This window comes from Ascaphus truei, chromosome 17, assembly GCF_040206685.1.
Source record: "Ascaphus truei isolate aAscTru1 chromosome 17, aAscTru1.hap1, whole genome shotgun sequence".
Lineage (NCBI taxonomy): Eukaryota > Metazoa > Chordata > Amphibia > Anura > Ascaphidae > Ascaphus > Ascaphus truei.
Window position 1 is genome coordinate 37,758,402 of NC_134499.1, and position 18,277 is coordinate 37,776,678.

Below are 18,277 nucleotides of genomic sequence, written 5' to 3' on the forward strand. Positions count from 1 at the left end.
CAAGGCTTTTTAATGTGTTATTTTCTTCCGAGGCTACAGAAAATCTAGCAGATACAAGTAACTGGTTAGTTGCCAGTACACAACCAGTAGCTCTGTTTCATGCTTTTTCAACCTGTTGTATGTTTAAAATGTTCTATAAATTAACTGTCTACTTTTATAACATAAAGACTATTTCATTTACTTTCAGACGACTTTATACTATAATATGCTAACGTTCCGTTTCATGCTGTCATATTCAGCTAGACTCATTCCATGTAAAAGGAGCAATCCAAACAGGCCCCTTTTTTAACTGCATTTTTATATTCTTTATGTGGGATTAAAGCAGGGGGTCTTCGCAGCGGAACCCCATTAATTTAAGCTCCGGGGACCCTCTACTACTAGAGATACTTACCTGTGAAGGGAGTGCCGATATCTCCTGCAAGTTTATAGCTCCCGCGTCACGGGCCAATAGGAAGCCCACCGGATGATGTCACGGTTTCCTATTGGCCCACAGAACGCGGGAGCTTTGAAGCCGCTATTAGGAGAACCCAAGCTAACGAGCCGGAGAGGCATCCGGTACCCTCTACGGAGGTCTGTATCTCCGGAAGCAGAGCTGCGGTTCAGCTCCGGAGACCCCCTGCTTCAATCCTGTGTAAACAATCAAAAACAAACGGCCAGCTTAGATTGTCTCTTTAAGGCCCTTCCCTGTATGTCACAAATACAAACTGAGGCCCTTCTAATCATTTTACTAGAATATGTGTTGAAATGTAATTGTTTTTATTCCATTTGTAATTAAAAATATTTAGTCGCTAAAATATGTTCCATCAACTGTTGTTTTTGTTCCCTTCATAGATAGAAAATCTTCAAGAACAGCTCAGAGACAAGGATAAACAACTCAACAACCTTAAAGATAGGGTGAAGTCTCTGCAGACAGATTCAAGTAATACAGACACGGCGTTGGCAACACTAGAAGAAGCTCTCTCAGAAAAGGTAATGGTTTTCATCTTACAAAATACTTTAGGTCAAACGCTTCTAAAAATTCTAAAATGTTATCTACTGGCCGTACTACAAACAAGTGGAACAGAAATGTGGCCAGTAATTTCTGTATATCAAATTGAAACTATGGAGTAACCCGTGCATTAAGATCAAACAACTGGGAATGTTTTGCACCTAAAATGATAAAATTACATATGAAGTACAGTAAATGCAGTTTCCTAACACTGTCAACACTTCAGTAATTGCACATTGGAGGACATTTGACAAATATGGATTATCCGTGTTTCCGAGAACCTTGAGTATAAATATATAAATGTTATCATACAAGTAGTAACTACAGGGTGTAGTAGTAACTACAAGGTGTTATTCACATCACCACCCTTACAAACAGTAGTATAGCTGGATATTCTAAAGACGTGTGGAATGAATAGATTAAGGATAAAGTTATCCTATTTGCTGGATTAATATATTTGACAGTAAATTACATTAGTCTGGCTGCAGAAATCTCGCCGCGTGGGATGGGTTTAAAGCAAGCGGTCTACAATTAGCAGTTGTAGGTCTATACCATTTTTTGGCCACGCTTTACTTTCCTCTTCCATGTTTTCTTGCACAAATTTGATTCCAACTGTTACAAAAATGTCAACCTCAGTAACTGTGGAAGGGGAATGGATGCAGTTCAAAGCTGTTTCCCTTTGGGCTTGATAAATATGGATCTAGCCTTGACATAGACACATAGCAGACAAGCAATTGAGCATATCAGATAATATGTAACACAGAGATTCCGTTCCTACTACTGTGATAAAATGCAAAATTAGCCTTGTAAAAAGTGGAGCGCACGGGAAAAGCTTGCCAATGCAAATACATCTGAAATAGAAACATATTGTTGTGTGTCTACACATTAGCTGTTAATCAAGTAGAACCCTTTAGCAGATGTCTTTTTACATCTTAACTCATACTGTTGACAGGTACAGTAGCCTTCTCTTTATGATTGAAAGTATTGCACACTGTTTATTACGAGGTACATAACATAGTCTAGTTTTAATTAATCACTTGTAGAAGGTTACAGAAAGTGGAGAGATCTTGTAAGCACATGTTTTTCGAAATGATGTGCAAAATAATAACTTTATTAACTTAATTCGACTTATTGCTTCTGATACAAATAAACAAGTGTTCAAGATTCTGGGAAAAAGGCCGACTTCTGCAATTCTTATTTACAGTAATTCTCACACAAGACTGTCCTTCGATGCCCAGTGTACTGAAGGTCCCCCCGTGTTTCATTGATGTAATGGGATTTAATGTATTTACCATTTTATTTTAATAAAATAATTTAATAAAAATCTATATAACTATACAAAAGTGTCAATTATTTATGAAATAAGCCTACATTTAGCCTATCTTATACTATATTAGTGAAAGCACTGTATGTTTGCCTGCCTGCCTGCCTGTCTGGATGTCCGGTGTCCCTAGGGGAAATCTCATTGGTCCCTTGGTCCGCCCCCGCACACCTCTCATTGGCCTGAGGCGGAGTGACGGGCCAAAGGACACACAGGGACACACACACAGGGACACAGGGACACACACACACACAGGGACACACACACACAGGGACACACACACACAGGGACACACACACACAGGGACACACACACACAGGGACACACACACAGGGACACACACACAGGGACACACACTCTCCCCCGTCAGTTGGACCGCAGCTCACCTTCCACCCCCCCCCCCCTCCCTCCTCTCCCGGTGCCCCTCACTCTACCCCACCTCCTCACCTCACCCAAATCCCCACGCTCCGCAACATCCCCAGCCGCACCATCACCCTCCTGCTCAGCAGCAAACTCCAGGCTCCTCCCCCCTCGCGGCGCGGCCCTCCTGCTCTCCCCCTCACGTGCGCCGCTACCGGAGAGGGGTAGCGCGGCCCGGGCCTCCTGCTCTCCCCCTCACGTGCGCCGCTACCGGAGAGGGGAAGCGGCGCGGGACTCCCCATCACGTGCACCGCTACCGGAGAGGGGAAGCGCGGCGCGGGACTCCCCATCACGTGCGCCGCTACCGGAGAGGGGAAGCGCGGCGCGGGACTCCCCATCACGTGCGCCGCTACTGGAGAGGGGAAGCGCGGCGCGGGACTCCCCATCACGTGCGCCGCTACCGGAGAGGGGAAGCGCGGCGCGGGACTCCCCATCACGTGCGCCGCTACCGGAGAGGGGTAGCGCGGCCCGGGCCTCCTGCTCTCCCCCTCACGTGCGCCGCTACCGGAGAGGGGAAGCGGCGCGGGACTCCCCATCACGTGCACCGCTACCGGAGAGGGGAAGCGCGGCGCGGGACTCCCCATCACGTGCGCCGCTACCGGAGAGGGGAAGCGCGGCGCGGGACTCCCCATCACGTGCGCCGCTACCGGAGAGGGGAAGCGCGGCGCGGGACTCCCCATCACGTGCGCCGCTACCGGAGAGGGGAAGCGCGGCGCGGGACTCCCCATCACGTGCGCCGCTACCGGAGAGGGGAAGCGCGGCGCGGGACTCCCCATCACGTGCGCCGCTACCGGAGAGGGGAAGCGCGGCGCGGGACTCCCCATCACGTGCGCCGCTACCGGAGAGGGGAAGCGCGGCGCGGGACTCCTGCCACTCTTGCCCCCCCCAGCTTCCCGAACTCACCTCCTGCCCCAGCCAGATGCCACGGGGTCAAGGTAAGTCACACACCGTCACCCAGTCACCCACACACTCACCCACCCAGTCACTTTCACCCACCCACTCACTCACCCACCCACTCAGTCACCCACCCACCCACTCACTTAGTCACCCAAAAACTCACTTAGTCACCCACCCACTCACTCAGTAACCCACCCACTCACTCAGTCACCCACCCAGTCACTTTCACCCAGTCACTTTCACCCAGTCACCCACTCACTCAGTCACCCACCCACTCAGTCACCCACCCACTCAGTCACCCACCCACTCAGTCACCCACCCACTCAGTCACCCACCCACTCAGTCACCCACCTACTCAGTCACCCACCCACTCAGTCAGTCACCCACTCAGTCAGTCACCCACCCACTCAGTCACCCACCCACCCACTCAGTCACCCACCCATTCAGTCACCCATTCAGTCAGTCACCCACCCATTCAGTCAGTCAGTCACCCAGTCACCCACCCACCCAGTCAGTCACCCACTCAGTCAGTCACCCACTCACCCACCCACCCAGTCAGTCACCCACCCACCCAGTCACCCATTCACCCACCCAGTCAGTCTCCCACTCACCCACCCAGTCAGTCTCCCACTCACCCACCCAGTCAGTCTCCCACTCACCCACCCAGTCAGTCACCCAACTCACCCACCCAACCACCGACCCAAAGTCACCCACCGACCCAAAGTCACCCACCCACCGACCCAAAGTCACACACCCACCGACCCAAAGTCACACACCCACCGACCCAAAGTCACACACCCACCGACCCAAAGTCACACACCCACCGACCCAAAGTCACACACCCACCGACCCAAAGTCAAACCGACCTAAAGTCACCCACCCACCGACCCAAAGTCACCCACCCACCGACCCAAAGTCAAACCGACCCAAAGTCACCCACCCACTCAGTCACCCACCCACCCAGTCACCCACACACTCAGTCAACTCAGTCACCCACCTAGCTGTCAAGGGGGGGGGGAAGCCTAACCCTGTCGTACGCCCCCCCAAAATTACATCCCGGGCAACGCCGGGTCTCTCAGCTAGTAATAGTAATAATCCCCTCAGAACAGGGCATTACTGACCAATAATGCCCTGGCTGGGTTAAAGTCCCTCGGCTTCGCCTCGGGCCTTCAACTCTTCCAGCCAGGGCATTATTGACCAGTAATGCCCTGTTCTTCGGGGATTATTACTTAACTACAGAACTGATTTACTTCACAGAAATCTGTTGCATTGATGTGCAACTTGTGTTCTAATACAGGGGCGCGCAAACTTTTTATGCTGCGCCCTCCCTGCCTGCTCTGCTCTGACGGTCGCCCCCCCCCTCCTTACCTCGCGCGGAGTCAAATGACCCGCAGCGTCATTTGACGCCACATAACCGTGACATCAATGATGTCGCGTTGCCATGGTCACGCATTCTGAAGCCGGCTGAACCTCGGTAAGTAGGAGGTTTCAGAGGCCTCGCGCGGCCCCCGGCATTTAATTTAAATGCCTTGGGGAAGAGCGCGGGGCCTCTGCAACCGGCCGCGCCCCCCCCCAGACAAATCTCCTGCCCCCCCCCCTCCCGGGCGGCACGCCCCCCAGTTTGTTCTAATACATGATCTCAAGGTTTTTACTCTCTGTCCATTGATACAGCACTGAACCTTTCTAAGAAGGAGCCTAAAATCATATTTCTTCTGTACGAGCATTAATAACCGTCACTGTAAGGGAGGCTTTGGCTATATTGAATCAAATTTATTTTTTTCTCCATGTGTCAATTTAGACTATTTTGTGTCCAGGGTTTTTACAGATACCTCACGTGTGTTTTGTGTTGGTGCTAAACGCGGTAGTTTGAAAAAAGACACATCAAGTTCAACTTTTCTTATCATTTGTGTTGTGTTTAATTGCTTAGGAGAAAATAATAGAACGCTTGAAAGAACAGAGAGAAAAAGATGACCGAGGAAGGCTGGACGAGATTGAAAACTATAAGAAAGAAAACAAAGACTTGAAAGACAAAGTCAATGCATTGCAAGCTGAATTGACAGAAAAAGAGGTACTGTAAGTCACTTCATTGGTTAGGGTATCAAAAGTTTTGCCAAGGATATAATAGGATTAGAATTCTATGGGTTCCTATCCTGGTAGCTCCGGTGTGACAAACCACTTATAAAATGCCCCTTAGAATCGGATTGGCTTGCTTTGCTATTCTGTAAGCCCTTATCGCAGGTCCAATCTGTGTCCAAATAGCTTTTTTAGAAGCATTTTCACTCTTGCTCTAAGAATCCGATCAGTTTGCAAAAAAAAGCCTCCAACTCGCGTTTTTGGATAAACTGCAATTCTCGTGGCTCCAGTGTGCAAACCGCTTCTAAACAAGGAAAAAAAAAAAACACGCTACCTCAAAGGTCATTCCGCTTCTAAAGCAAGTACAATCTGGGCTTTTTGACTGTTAAACCGTGCGGTTTGTCACGTTTTATTGGAGAATAGGATTTTAGCTCATTTCATTCGGCTACTCCGGAACATGTCAAACCGTATGGTTTGACACATGCGACTTTGGAGATACGAGAATAGGCCCCAAAGGCTCTTAACATTGTCAGGTTGAACAAGTGAACCCTATACAAAGAGTAGGAAGCCTAATTCCTTGGTTCAGTGACACCTCAGTCATTGACTGAGCCACCTGTGCTGAAGCAGGGATATCATTAAAACCTGACCTCCGCACCCCCCCTCACACCTGCTCCGGCGTCATGCCATAGCAACGTGACGTCACATGAACTCATGGTGACGCATGTGAGAAGCCGCAGGAGCAAAGGTAAGTTAGATTTACAGAGGCCCTGCAGCTCCCCCGGCACTTCATTTAAGTGCCTTCGGGAAGCGCGCGGGGCCTCTGTAAACCCCACACACACCCCCGCACTCAGTCTCGCACCCCCCCGAGTTTGCGCACCGCTGCTCTAGACCAAGACCCTGATCTACAGATTTGGCTATTAATACACACAGCTCCAGATTGATGCAGGTGTTACACGTCGATACTTTCCCTGACATTACAGATACCCGGAACAGCTTCCTTGATCAACCTTTGAATACTACAGCGGTTGACCTAGAAATTAGAGGCATAAGACATTTGGACCATTATACTAAATACATGAATGAATAAAAGAGCATTTAATGACATGAAACTGCTACTGTATGTTGCACTGGATATATCTATTACAAACAATGCATCCTTATTTTGTATGATTTGTAAAAGTGATGTTGCAGTGTTCCATTAGATATATTTTTTCCATTAGATATATTTTTTTCCATTAGATATATTTCTTTCATAATATATATTTGTTCCATTAGATATATTTGGTTAAGCTTATTCCATTTGGGAAGTGGATGCTGTGCTCCATTGCTCAAGATGCAATTGAGAGATGGTGGCTCAAAGGGGGACATTATCAACATTAATATCTCTAGTTCATTGGTTTCCTGTGTTAATATAATCAAATGTATCCAAAAAGGACCATTACATATTTGCTGTCACTGTTCAAAATAAACGGTTCAAAATAATTTTAGTTTTTTTTTTTACTTCAATAAGCAAAATTTACCAATTACTTAAATATATTATTGAGTACTTCATGATTATTGATTTGGGCAGATTTATATAATCAATGGGAAAAAACTTTTTCAACAACGTATGTGTTTTAATACATTTTCAGTCAAGTTTAATTGACCTGAAAGAACATGCGTCGTCACTGGCGTCCTCGGGACTGAAACGAGACTCCAAATTAAAATCTCTGGAAATAGCCATAGAACAAAAGAAAGAAGAGTGCAGTAAACTGGAAGCCCAGTTAAAAAAGGTAAGGAAGCTCTGCAGAAAATTCTCATTTGTAGAAAAGAAAGGACATTTTCCATGTACCAGGGAAAATCTGGGAGTTTTCTCCCAACTCCTGATAATGTAATCAGGCACTGATGACTTTATTTTTAAGAAGCCTGCATCAAAGCTGTCTTTGAACCTGAAAAAGTATCTTTAGTCTCCTTTGTAATGGGTGTTTAAAAATAAAATAAAAAATGAGTACAATAGTGTATTAGGGAAAACTGCATATAAACCATACATTGTTGGGCAAAGTTACTGTACGTGCTCCCACGTACCCGAACCTAAACATTTGTGCATCATAAATCAAAATCTTTGCAGCATACTAAAATTAAATTGTCACATTAAAATGACAGACTGCACTTTTATGTTTGGTTAGTACTAATGTAAAGTAGTGCAGAGGCTAAAATGTCCCCATTAGTAACAACAGAGTGTATACAGTACAGTTAACAATTGGTTTCCATCTTTCAAATATATATAAAAACATGAAATGTTTAACAAATATTATAATTGATAATTGTATGGTATGCATATTTTAAATATATTGTATCATCTTGGAATGCTACAGTTTGATTGATCACATGCAAACTGATTAGGGATATACTGGTATACATTAAGGCCCAACGTTATTAAACATTGCTAAGACTCCTAAATCCCGTGCTTGAATGGGACATAAGGTGAATTAAGACATAGCATAGTTTAGTACTTTGGGCCTTAATCTGTTTGTTTTTTTTGTAGGATGTACACACAAAGGAAAAAATAGATTAAAAAAGATAATCAAATGTATGATTCATCAATCCAATAACATTTTGGACAAAGTCATTTTTTATACCCGTAATATACCCGTTATACCCGTAATAATGATGAACCTGGTACTTTACAGTTATGCAAAAACCATTTCCTGAAAGGTGAGTCATTCACTTTTCACAACCTACAGTAACTGCTTATTTAAGGCCAAACAGAACTGAAATATTCCTGCCAAGTGTCAGCCATTCATTTTGAAGGAGTGTCACTCCTAATTGTGAGGTTGGCTTCTTACTTTGACGGAGTGACACTCTAAAAGGAGATAATTAGTTCACTGTATTTGCATTTCGATTTGAATGATCCCATGTTGTCTCATTATTATTGTCCCAATAACCTGCACAATGTGACACATCAACACCTGGTGACATTTTTTACAAGCTGGTGGGCCAAATAGATCTAAAAGGTCTTCGTACATTGTGGAAACATCATTAAAGTTTTCCTGGGAGCAAACAGACCCCCATTATCAGTTTTATAAATGCTCCATTTTGAAAATAGGAAAAAACTTGAAGGACTTCCTTTCTCCCATTTATTGGAATTCAAACATATTTGAATGGTTCTGTTAAGGCTTCAGATCCAGCCAATTGGACACATTTATGTGGTAAATGAGTAAATTGATAAGGCCTGGGTGACGAAGTGCAACCTTTGGTCATCATTACTACACTCTAGAGCAGGAGTAGCCAACGCTATTCTTCGAAGGCCACCAACAGGTCAGGTTTTAATGATATCCCTGCTTCAGCAGATGTGGCTCAGTCATTGACTGCGCTACAACTGCCTCTATAATCTCTGCTCCCTCCTGAGTGACATCTGTCTGTTCGCACATAGTTACATCCACATCTAAGAAAAAAATTGGAAGTCATATTGCAATTATTCAGACTCCCTAATAATACAGATTTTAGAATGCTCTGGTGTGACCGTAAAAAGCTTAGCAGGCCGCTGATTTTGCTTTAGCGTTGCAGACGGCTGATCTACTGTTGATCGCATAGTTGCGATTTAGAGTAATGGACGGTTTACCAACATGCCCTTTTCCACTCTTCTACTTAATTGGCACCATTTAAACACTCCTACCGTGCAAGCAAAGCTACACACGCAAACATCAGTGCAACACACAGAGGACATTCCAACAGGGGAACACTAGTCTCAAAGCGCAGACAGAACGGGATTTTCAGGTCTTGCACCATTAGCCCGGGGTTAGTAAATACCCCTCACGGACCTGTAATATGTTCTCATGTGTGGCACATTAAAGAAGGCTTGCTCCTCCTACTGTACACATGCGATCTCCATCATGGGATTAGTACCAAGATTGGAGTACCACAACTGCAGTGCCCTGTTGTAATTCTTCTATTCTTCTCATGGCTGCTTTAAGTAATTTAGGTAAAACATTACTAATAGAACTAAGTTCTCCACAGTAATCTCAATTTGATTTTGTTGTTTATCCCACCTAGCCTATGCCTCATCCCTTAAAAGGATAGGAGCTATATATATATATTCATTTTTATTATTGAAGTGAAACTTCCTTAGTGGCACCTCATTCAAACTAGGGCAAAAAAGAATTGTGGAGACAGAAATGAAACGGATGTGACGTCAGTGCTGGCAGTTGAGGCCGGGCTGTGTTCTGGCTCAGCCCGACCCCAACACTGACATCACACCCGCTCCACAAATCAGATGCGGCGGCGGCGGCGATAGCCGCCGGCGCCGCTCCTAATGGCCCCCGCTCCCCCCGGCCGCTCCTAACGCTACTATACGTCCCAGTGACGTCAGGCGCTGGTGGGGGAACTCCGTCAGCTGTCTGAAGCTGCTCCGGTCCCACCGCTGTTATTCCTCTTATGTCAGAAGCATACAGACTCCTCTGTCACCCTGCAAGTCCCCCTGCCCCCGGAGCAAACACTCATGGCCCCGGCTTTGCACTCCTCTGTCACCCTGCAAGTCCCCCTGCCCCCGGAGCAAACACTCATGGCCCCGGCTTTGCACTCCTCTGTCACCCTGCAAGTCCCCCTGCCCCCGGAGCAAACACACTCAAACACACTGACACAAACAAACACACATAATTACATACACATACCTCCGCAGGTGGGCTTGCTGCCACAGGATACACGGGCTGGAGAGTCCTCTGCCGCGGGGCTGGACACTCCTCTGCCGCCGGGCGGGAGACTCCTCTGCGGCGCCGTTCCCCGCCCACTGCCATGCCACGCGCCACGCATGCGCAGAAGCGGCTGGCAGCGGCGCCTGGGAATAGGGTGGTTTGAGCGCGCCGCCGGGGGGGGGGGTGGGGAAGGGGGGAGCTTGAGCGCGCCGCCGGGGGGGAGCTTGAGCGCGCCGCCGGGTTGTGGGGAAGGGGGGAGCTTGAGCGCGCCGCCGGGTTGTGGGGAAGGGGGGAGCTTGAGCGCGCCGCCGGGTTGTGGGGAAGGGGGGAGCTTGAGCGCGCCGCCGGGTTGTGGGGAAGGGGAGCTTGAGCGCGCCACCGGGTTGTGGGGAAGGGGGGAGCTTGAGCGTGCCGCCGGGGGGTGGGGAAGGGGGGAGCTTGAGCGCGCCGCCGGGGGGTGGGGGGGGTATCTGCTCACAAGACTTAGACTGAGCCCCCCGGGTCCGCAGCTCCGTCGGGGGTGGGGGGAGTCAGGAGAGAGGGGGCAGGACACAGACAGAGAGACATACGGTACACACAGAGAGATACACATACACTGACAGACACACACACACTGACAGACACACACACACTGACAGACACGCACACACTGACATACACACATTGACTGACACACACATTGACTGACACACACACACTTACTCTGACGCACACACACACACTGACTGACACACACACACTTACTCTGACGCACGCGCACACACTCTGACGCACGCGCACGCACGCGCACACACTGACGCACGCACGCGCACACTCTGACACACACTGACACACGCACGCACACCCCAGTGATGTACCGAACACCGCCCCTGAATGATGTGCCTATTCCTTCCCCCCCACTGTGAGCTCCCCCACCCGCTCAACATTCATGATGCTGGTACTGCTGCCAATAAACACATACACACACACACTGACGCATGCACACTTTGACGCACGCGCACGCACACTGACTGTCACACATACGCACACTGACTGACACACATACGCACGCACACTGACTGACACACATACACTCACTGACCGACACAGAGAGACATTCACACAACACAGAGAGAGAGAGACATACACTCACACACACACACACACACACACACACACACACACACACACACAAAATGACTGACACAAATACACACACTGACCGGTACAGATACATACACTGACCGGCACAGATACATACACTGACTGACACACACACACACAAACAAACACATACATACTCACTGACTGACACACTGACACATGTGTGCCGAGCACGCGCGTTATAAGTCAATTTCTGTGACAAAAGTCAATGAAGTTTCACTTACTATGCGCGTGCACAGCACACACAGCTTTTTTATTAATTACCAGGAGTGATTGCCAAGCATTTGCAATTCAGCTCTTTACTCAATTAGTCATTAACTCTTAATGTCACCAATAGAAAGGAGCAAACAAATAATGTAAAACTTGGAGTCACATTCATCTTTTGCTGTGTGCTTGGCGGTCATTCTAACAATACAAGATAAATAAAGGGCATTTTTTCCCTAGAGCCTTTACTTTACAGTACTTACCATTATCCTAAGATTGATAAATTACAGTTCATTCCAGCATTAAATGAGAAGCCCAAGTGTCTTTTTTTTGAGAGGGGGACATTTTGTTTGGTTTTCGCTTAACACCTTAAATTCTGGACACTTTTTTTTTTACAACACAGAGCTTTGCAGTGTTTAACAGAACTGGTTAGCAATGATAGCGTTAACTCAACACAGATATGCAGTGATGCGCTGACATTTATGATAAGGTTCATTTCATTTTAATATGTTGTACTGCTTGTCCATATTGTGCAACCCCATTTTTTATGTTAAAAACCATACACCGACATGTTTAAATAACTACATTTGGGGGGAAAATAACATAATTAAAACATAATACTGTTACAATCCATTGTTAAATAAGGATGGTAACAATGTAATTCTACTGGAGGCACTGACTGAGATTGTTTTGCTTTTCCTATCATTCACGATTACCCTGTTTTTTGAGTAAATACGTTTTTAAATGTAATAGTTATTTTTTGTTAATCACAGATGCATACAGATATTTGAAGATCATTGTGTAGTTTCACTGTCAGGCAGCAATGGGCAGAAAACGTGCTGCAGATACTGTATGCTGAGTACCATTCTGTGGCCCTGGGTTGCTTAGCACTTTACCTACAGTACATTGCTCTTTAAATGACCCCCGCAGATTTGCATTAGGAAAAATGAATGGCATATATTTAACAATGGTGCTTAATTAATCTTTTATTATTACTATCTTTGAAAGTTCGATGATAAATTGCAGTCTTGGCTAAAAGCACTTCTAGTGATTCATTGCTTAAGGCCAGCACTTAATGTATCATCAAAAGTGGACAGCTTTCTTTATTTCATGGGTTATTTAACTTGAGAAAGGGAAAGTAACACAAAGCTTACATTTCTGACTCTAGCTATTCTCTTTTAGCAGCCAAAGTCAACATTGGTGTTTCCCTCGCGCCTCTCACTCTCACTGTGGAATGTTTAGGAACTTACATTTCTACGTATTTATGACAAGTTCTCTTGTGCAAAATGCGCTGGATTTGTCGAGCTAATGCTGTTTTCCTGAATCTTTCCTTCTTTTTCTGTCTGTGTTCCTGTCGTTCCTTCCCAACTTTCCAATGTAGCAAGCTGAGCAGTTGTTCAATCAGATGTACAACCCTGTAAGTCCTTTCAGAAAGTGCCCTCTGCGGCTCATCAAAGCATGAGGAGCTCTTGCCTGCTTCACGTCATGTTACAATACACCTTCCCTTAGCTGGGCAGTACATTTCTTGCAACCTCATTGTAGTTGCTCATCTTGGTGGGCTTCGTCGGTGGCTGTGTTTGAATGTCGCGAATGATTACAAGTGCATTTTAAGACTCACAACAATAAAAAGCTTCTGCTGCTGTGCTACAAGATGCTTGCAGCGACATGGCATGCACAAGGCACACTTGTGAGGTTAGGCTTCATAAATACTTTGTTGGATCCTTCAGGCATCTAATGTTATCAAATTATTTTGACTTGAAAAGGGTTTGTGTACATGTTTAAACTGAATTGAAATGAAAGACCTTGCAGGTGATTAAAGTAAAACAATCATTTTATATCAATGTTCTACATTTTCCTCTTAAAAAACTATTTCTGCTATCTCTTTTTCTAGTTCTTGGACAAAATGTACAGTTACAGTAAAGACCTAGGGGAAGTAAACTCTGTTAATCTACTTAACGTGACATTAGCCTAATTTATCTATAACGGACAATGTATTAACTATAACAGACATTAATGATAATGAGATGCAAATGAGGCATTATTATATCATCTCCTATCCACTACAGTCTGTTAAGATTACATTGTTAAAGTTATACTTGGCGCTTCTCACATTCAGAAACTAAAATAGGGCTACTGCTGTGTCCAGGTGGGTGTAATGCCACAATTTTAAGTATATATTGCCATGCTCAGTAGCACTCCTCTGTGACACTCATATGCTTATATATATGTTGTGGTCATTTTGGGGGTTCAATAGGAGCTTGTTAGGTGTCCAGTATGTTTTACAATTCTTGTCCAGGTGGGTGTAATGCCACAATTAGGCATAACTTAAATCAGGAGTGTGCAAACATTCCCCCTGCGCACCCCTGCCTGCTCTCCCTACCAGCTCGCACCCCCTCCTTCCTCATCTTTGAAGTCAAATTACGTTGTGGGGTCACGTTGACGGCACGTTCCCATGGTAATGTGATGTCACGTGAACCCGCGGCATTGCCATGGCGACGTGTTGCAGACGACAAGGTAGGAGACATTGCAGAGGGCTCACGCGATCCCTCGGCATTTAATTTAAATGCCGTGGGGAAGAGTGCGGTGCCTCTGCAACCGCCGCGCCCCCCCAGAAAATCTTGTGCCCCCCACTTTGCGCACCTATGACTTAAATAATGGATGTAGGAGGAGACAATGGCTGTGCACAGTCACCAAAAAATGAAGGGCTGGAGAGCGAAAAGATACTAGTAAAAATATTTAATTAACACATGATACAAAAACGGAGGACAAAATCCCTCCAATGCATTTCGCGCCATAACAGAGCTGTATAACTATATAAATAACATAGCGATAATCCTTGAAGTTCTCTCTCTCTTTCTCTCTCTCTCCCATATCCAGAATCGTACTGACCGTGACCCACAATACTCCCTCAACTACAACCATTAAAGGGACCATTGCAGATCTATTATAATGTATTATTAATTTCCAGTGAGACTGCAGTGTTCTGGGTATATGTCCATCTGAAACAATCCCTAATGAACTGTTTCAAATGTCCCAGTAGACTTTGCTTCATTTAAAATGCTGCAAGGAAGGAATATTAAGATGTAGACAATGTAGGTACTCTCTACAGAGGGTTTGCATAAGTAGCTTTATAAGTTTTCAATGCAGCAGATGTTTAATATTTTAAATATTTCAGCACTTATCTAAAAGTGACTATATATAACTTGTATTTTGTCATAGGAATCTATGATTTTTGCTAAACCTCTTGAACGCGTCAAGGCCTCCATTAGAAAGGAGTTCAATCTTTTTTCACAAACAGGTATTATACTCCCATATCCTCATTCTAAATTGGCCCCGTTGACACGACTGCCCAACTGCTGGCACTGTACGTTCAGTTTCTCACAATGTGTGCTTGTCAGCAAATGCCATGTCTTGATCCATTGGGCATTGCTGTTGGTTCGGGAACTGTACATTTGAGTTTCCAGCTCTCACAGCAATATTTTTTTTTCAAATGCTGACATGATTCTCAGTAATTAAAGTAAGCAGTTCCTCAGCTTTAATCATTGTCTGACTAACATGTGGTTTTCACATTGAAAACCCCGAGGATAGCATGACCAATTATTATTACCCAGAATCCCAGTACCCAAGTGCAGTACCCAGACATGTGAATCTCTTTGCTGAGTGTTTTGCAACATTTCTCTTGCTCATCTTTCCGGCTCTAGTTGACCCAACTGATTGTTCTCATCTGCTTTGGAGTTTAATAATCCCAGTTCTGTGTAATCACGTAACATTTTTAACTGATGTACACTTCTTTGTTGTTTTTTAAAAGCTCCATGTTTTTACCATTAACTCTTTGCTGTTGGTGACCTGCAACACATAAGAATCTGGTTAGCAGTGTCTTCTGGCTTCATAGTTTGGCAAAAAGCAGCACTATATTTACCAAAGAAAATGAATTTTAGGGAAGCCCAAGTGCACCATAATAAGTGCTTGTTTCATGAGAAAATTGAATTTTATTTTGTTTTGCTTCTGACTTCAATATCTGCTGCAGATCATTCTGCAGAAGCCCAGGTGCGATGTTCAGAGCCTGGGTTGGTTCCCAAGAAGAAGAAAAATAGTGCGTGGCATTGACATGCATTCAAAGTAATGGGTGTTTTTCTCGATGATAAATCTGGCCCGATTGTTTTGCTACCGTTTTGCAGCCAGGAGACTTTCGGGAATAGGATCCCAGTGTCCTGCGCCCAGAAGAAAAGTGAGTGAAAGGAAAAAAAGGTTTATACCGACAACAATGACCCAGTTTACACACTCGCATCAAAGAGCCAAGAGCACTGTTACACAAGCTGCTTTGTTGACAGCACCCAAAGCCACACAACTGGCACAAATGCTCGCCCAAATTATACAATAAGGAAAAATGGAAGCACCTCAAAAAAAGGATGGACCCTAATCTGTACATGTAGAAGCTGCCGTTCGGGCTGAAAATCTCCATTGAAGTCTATGGTGATTTACAGCCGTTTTGGCATATGTAGAATTACCCCTTATACCTTGGATCTATCCTATAGAAATGGCAATACATCATTGTAAACCCTGCTAAACTAGTTATATTAATCTGAAGGATTCTCTATGGTTGCTATATTATGGCTTGCCCATAAGCATCATCACCCATTCAATATCATTACTAAGCTGAAGCAGGGGTCTCTGTCTAGTATATCATAGTACACAGGGGTTGTCTGGATCCCTTCTCTGCCCCCAGCTAGCTACAAAACATGTATCAGTATGTCAGGTTTTCTGTCCAGTCTGCCAAACTATCACGACTGGCTAACAGAGGCCGAAAGTATGTTTGCAACCGACTATGTGGCTAAAGAATCAAATGCACAACCAGACATCTCAATTTTCTTTTATGATTTAGACAAAACATATAAATCTCAGTTGAAAACGTGGTGGCAGGTGTTTAGTTTTGAGAACTATCTCAGGGCTGATACAATTCCGAGAGGACTAAGAGTAAACCTCCCACCAGCCCATCATATTACTGATGGACATTTTAACCACTCCTGGGAGCTAGTTTTTACTCAATCCTCCATCATGCTGATGCAGCTTTTAGTTAATTTCCAAAAAGATAGACTGACAACTCTAAATACAGAATTGGAAACTAAGCTAACTAACTGGATAAATGGAAGTCTAATCCGAAATTTATAGATCTTGAGGCAAAGCTGAAATCAAATATTAATAAATTCGCAGCAGAATTAAAGGAAAGGAAACAATGCAAATTTGTCAGGGATACCAAAGACTTTAAGAATGGCAAGGTGTTCAGGTATAAATTTGCGAATAAAGGTAAGACCCAGAAACCACCCACTCACTATCAAAACTCATCAACTGAGTGGGAAATATCGGATAGTGAGGAAGATAGACAGGATTTTAGTGACGGACATCAGCCACACACTTTCCCCCCCATGTTCCTTTTTTAGAGCAGCAGAGGACATCAGCTGGCACTCGGGGAAAAGGAAGACCAGAAGGGGGAAAGGTGTGGGCCCTAAGAAGCAAAGACCCACAAACCTCTACGGGCAAAAAGAAGGGGACACAACAACAGTACTAACACTCAACATTGGTCACGACAAATCCCTCATCGTTAACCTGTCTGACTTCCCACTAAATGGAGGTCACAGCAAAGTTCACAGTAAAGGTCTATCCTTCTCCCCCTCAACCAATATTGATATTTTTGAGTGGGTAAAAGATACGAATTTATTTGATAAAAAGCTGAAGCTCCACAAATGTTTCAAAATGAGAGAATTAAGGATAGCAAATTCATTAGAAATTCCTCCCCTAGACTCCACTGATATTGTACTGCTAGACAATCTATCATCACTGCTGGCAGAATCAAATAGAACACCGGGTGAAGGGCCTTTTACCAATTTGCTGCCAAAATCAAAATTCCTGCCATTGAGCGAGAACTTTGCCAACATAGATGTCTTTGTTGAGCTTGTTGCCAAAGACCTAGAAACATTACCTAAGCAGAAAATGCTGGACAACCTCACGAAATCAGAGAGAGTGGCCCTCACTGAATTAGAGGCTAATAAAGATATCGTGATAAAACCCTCTGATAAGGGTGGAAACTTGGTGATCTTAGGCACCTCTAACTACAAAACTGAAAATCTAAGATTACTATCTGACGCAGCCTGTTGGACAGAGACCCGACAATACAATATAATATTGAACTTAGAGCTATCCTTAACAAAGGCTTGCTTGGTAAAGTCATCTCTCAACAAGAGTATGATTTTATCCTTGTCAAATCTCTGAAGATCGCCAAGTTTTACAGTGTGCCTAAAATTCACAAGAATAAAACACCACCACCAGGACGCCCAATTGTTTCAGGGGTAGGTAAGCTTACCGAGCATGCAAGCAGTTATGTGGACCAAGTACTTAGGCCATTTGTGGTATCAATGCCCTTATATTTAAGAGACACTAAGGATGTCTTAAAAAGATTGGAAGGAATGGTCAGCAGCAGCGACCTGATCCTAATGAGCCTCTATGTGGAAGGTTTATATACTAGCATCTACCACCAACGTGGCCTAGAGGCAATTTCTCACTTTC

At 44.9% G+C, this 18,277-nt stretch overlaps 1 protein-coding gene across 19 annotated transcripts in view; it reads left to right on the forward strand.

The window, feature by feature from the left end:
- Nucleotides 1–18,277, forward strand: part of ERC2 (ELKS/RAB6-interacting/CAST family member 2) — a 608,533-nt gene that overhangs the window by 171,330 nt on the left and 418,926 nt on the right. For 15 of the 19 annotated variants that reach the window (XM_075574861.1, XM_075574848.1, XM_075574849.1 and 12 more), the window contains 4 exons: nt 832–969; nt 5,554–5,694; nt 7,331–7,471; nt 13,098–13,133. In XM_075574861.1, coding sequence (XP_075430976.1) covers nt 832–969; nt 5,554–5,694; nt 7,331–7,471; nt 13,098–13,133 — 456 coding nt within the window. The remainder of the gene's footprint in view (nt 1–831; nt 970–5,553; nt 5,695–7,330; nt 7,472–13,097; nt 13,134–18,277) is intronic. The other 4 variants (XM_075574852.1, XM_075574855.1, XM_075574858.1 and 1 more) reach the window with 1 other exon arrangement.